General features: G+C 48.8%; 1 protein-coding gene across 1 annotated transcript in view; it reads left to right on the top strand.

Annotated features, from left to right (window-relative positions):
- The window catches only part of vwa8 (von Willebrand factor A domain containing 8), a 107069-nt gene that overhangs the window by 11422 nt on the left and 94327 nt on the right, over positions 1 to 1320 (top strand). The window contains exons 5-6 of the mRNA XM_015402540.1: positions 492 to 659; positions 928 to 1092. Of these exons, the coding sequence (XP_015258026.1) occupies positions 492 to 659; positions 928 to 1092 (333 nt within the window). The remainder of the gene's footprint in view (positions 1 to 491; positions 660 to 927; positions 1093 to 1320) is intronic.

The following is a 1320-nucleotide window of genomic DNA, read 5'->3' as shown; positions in this document are numbered from 1 at the left end:
CAGTCTAAGGCTATAGCAGCAGAACTATAGAGATAGAATGAAGCAGAATGATGAAAAAGGGGTCCCTATGTCCTCCAGCAGTCTAAGGCTATAGCAGCAGAACTATAGAGATAGAATGAAGCAGAATGATGAAAAAGGGGTCCCTATGTCCTCCAGCAGTCTAAGCCTATAGCAGCAGAACTATAGAGATAGAATGAAGCAGAATGATGAAAAGTCAAATCAAATAACAGCCATTTTGGTTAAACAGTTACATGTTATGAATAAACCTTGAGAAATAATCTGTCTTGTCTATAAACCCCCTCATCCAGGCATTTTGTGGCCTTGCAGGGGAAACGGATCTTTTATAATGAGTACATAGCAGAAATCAATATATGAAATAAGACAAATCCTTTTAAGATCCTTTAAGCTAATATGTCTTTGTCACTGAAATGGCAGATGATGAGAGGACCTTTGAACCCAGAGCTCTGAAAGGGTCTGTGATTTTTCTCCAGTGTGCCGTCAGAGCAGCAACACAAGGCCGGGTTCTGGTCCTGGAGGGGCTGGAGAAAGCGGAGAGAAACGTCCTCCCCGTCCTCAACAACCTGCTGGAGAACAGAGAGATGCAGCTGGAGGATGGCCGCTTCCTGATGTCAGCGGAGCGCTACGACAAGCTGCTGCAGGTCAGAACAGCACGCACCTCAGACACCAATCAGAGCCCTCTGAATGTGGAAAGAAGGGTGGCGGTTCCCCCCGTTAACTGCAGCGCTGCCAGGCTGCTTTTTATAGATTCTTGTTTCACACTTAAACTGTGAACTTTCACGCTTCTCCCACGGAGCTCTGGCTTTTTATTTTACTGCCTTTAATAAATCTCTAGTCTGGAGGTTTCTTTGGTTACATAACGTCCCACAGAGGAGGAGAAACGCTCCTTTCTGTGTCCGTCCCTTTCAGGAGCATACCAAGGAGGAGCTGGACAGCTGGAAGATCGTCCGGGTGAGCGAGGACTTCCGGGTCATCGCTCTGGGTCTGCCGGTTCCTAAATATAAGGGCAACCCCCTGGATCCTCCTCTCCGCTCGCGCTTCCAGGCCAGAGACGTCTATTACCTGCCCTTCAAGGTCAGAGCAGAAACACACACGCCAGTGAGCTTCTGAGGAGAAGCAGGCCCACAGCACCATGCTGCCACCGCCGTGGTTCAGAGTAGTGTGGAGGGAGGGAGGCAGGGAGGGTTTCTACCACAGGTAGACCAGCCAGTTAAAAATGGAGGAATCCTTTAGCAACGATATGAAAACATTGATGGCCTCCTCCCTCCTTCCTTCCTCCTTACTCCCTCCTTCCTTCCTCCT

The sequence above is a fragment of the Cyprinodon variegatus genome, unplaced genomic scaffold, assembly GCF_000732505.1.
Source record: "Cyprinodon variegatus isolate N-32 unplaced genomic scaffold, C_variegatus-1.0 Scaffold1364, whole genome shotgun sequence".
Taxonomy (NCBI): Eukaryota; Metazoa; Chordata; class Actinopteri; order Cyprinodontiformes; family Cyprinodontidae; genus Cyprinodon; species Cyprinodon variegatus.
Note: the sequence above shows the minus strand (reverse complement) of the source record. Positions and strands in the feature narration are given on the sequence as shown.